At 63.0% G+C, this 1,027-nt stretch overlaps 1 protein-coding gene across 1 annotated transcript; it reads left to right on the top strand.

Moving 5' to 3' along the window:
- Positions 1 to 5: 5 nt before the first annotated feature.
- On the top strand, positions 6 to 1,021 carry EMILIN3 (elastin microfibril interfacer 3; the record flags this gene model as incomplete). The annotated part of the gene is given in 2 exon segments (XM_017866019.1): positions 6 to 612; positions 615 to 1,021. Coding segments are annotated over 2 exon segments (1,014 nt in total), but the record flags the coding sequence as incomplete, so codon positions are not given.
- Between the last annotated feature and the right edge of the window lie 6 nt (positions 1,022 to 1,027).

Raw genomic sequence — 1,027 nt, 5'->3', positions numbered from 1 at the left:
CGAGGCTCTCTGCTGCCATGCTTGAGGGAGGTGTGGACGGGCTGCTTGAGGGTCTGGAGATGCTCAATGGGACAGAGGGTGGAGCAAGGGGATGCTGTCTGAGGTTGGAGATGGGGGGGTGGGGAGCAGGTGGCTTTGGGACCATGCTGGAAGAGCGCGTGCAGAGCTTCGAGGAGCGCCTAGTGACATTGGCTGGGGAGCTAAGCCGTGACAGCACCCCTCCAGGCAGGTCAGCTCGGCCCCTTGTGCAGACAGAGCTGGCCGTGCTGGAGCAACGGTTGGTTTCACTGGAGACTTCGTGCACCCTGAGCACCACCTCAGCCATCCTGGACAACCTCGTGGCGGAGGTGAAGGCCTGGCAGAACCGGAGCAAGGCCCTCCTACGCCAGGTGGCCAGCCACGCAGCACTGCTCCAGCAGCTCAATGGCACTGTGGCCGAGGTCCAGGGACAGCTGGCAGAAGGGACGGGCAGCTCACTCCAAGGCGAGATCACTCTGCTCAAGGTCAATCTGAACTCAGTGAGCAAGTCGCTCACAGGCCTCAGTGACTCTGTCAGCCAGTATTCTGATGCCTTCTTGGCTGCCAACACGTCCCTGGATGGGCGGAAACGCAAGCCGAAGTCCACGCCATCCAGGAGCAGGTCATCAGCCAAGGCTCCAGGCTTCAGGCTGGCCACAGGCAGGTCCTGAACCTGCGGGGGGAGTTGGAGCAACTCAAGGCTGGTGTGGCCAAGGTGGCCAGTAGGCTGAGCCGCTGCCAGGACACAGCCCAGAAACTTCAGCACACAGTGGGACACTTTGACCAGCGGGTGGCACAAGTGGAGGGTGTGTGCAGGAGGCTGGGCCTGCTGGCTGCGGGCCTGGACAGCATGTCCACTGAGCCACTGAGGTCCAGAGAGGGCCTGTGGAGCCATGTGGACCAGCTGAATCGTACGCTGGCCCAGCACGCAGAGGACATTGCCCGCCTCCGGGACGACCTACTGGACTGCCAGGCCCAGCTGGCTGAGCAGGCACGGCCAAGGAAAGCC

The sequence above is a fragment of the Rhinopithecus bieti genome, unplaced genomic scaffold (genome assembly GCF_001698545.2).
Source record: "Rhinopithecus bieti isolate Rb0 unplaced genomic scaffold, ASM169854v2 repeat_34085, whole genome shotgun sequence".
NCBI lineage: Eukaryota > Metazoa > Chordata > Mammalia > Primates > Cercopithecidae > Rhinopithecus > Rhinopithecus bieti.
This window is presented reverse-complemented; position numbering and strand designations above follow the sequence as displayed.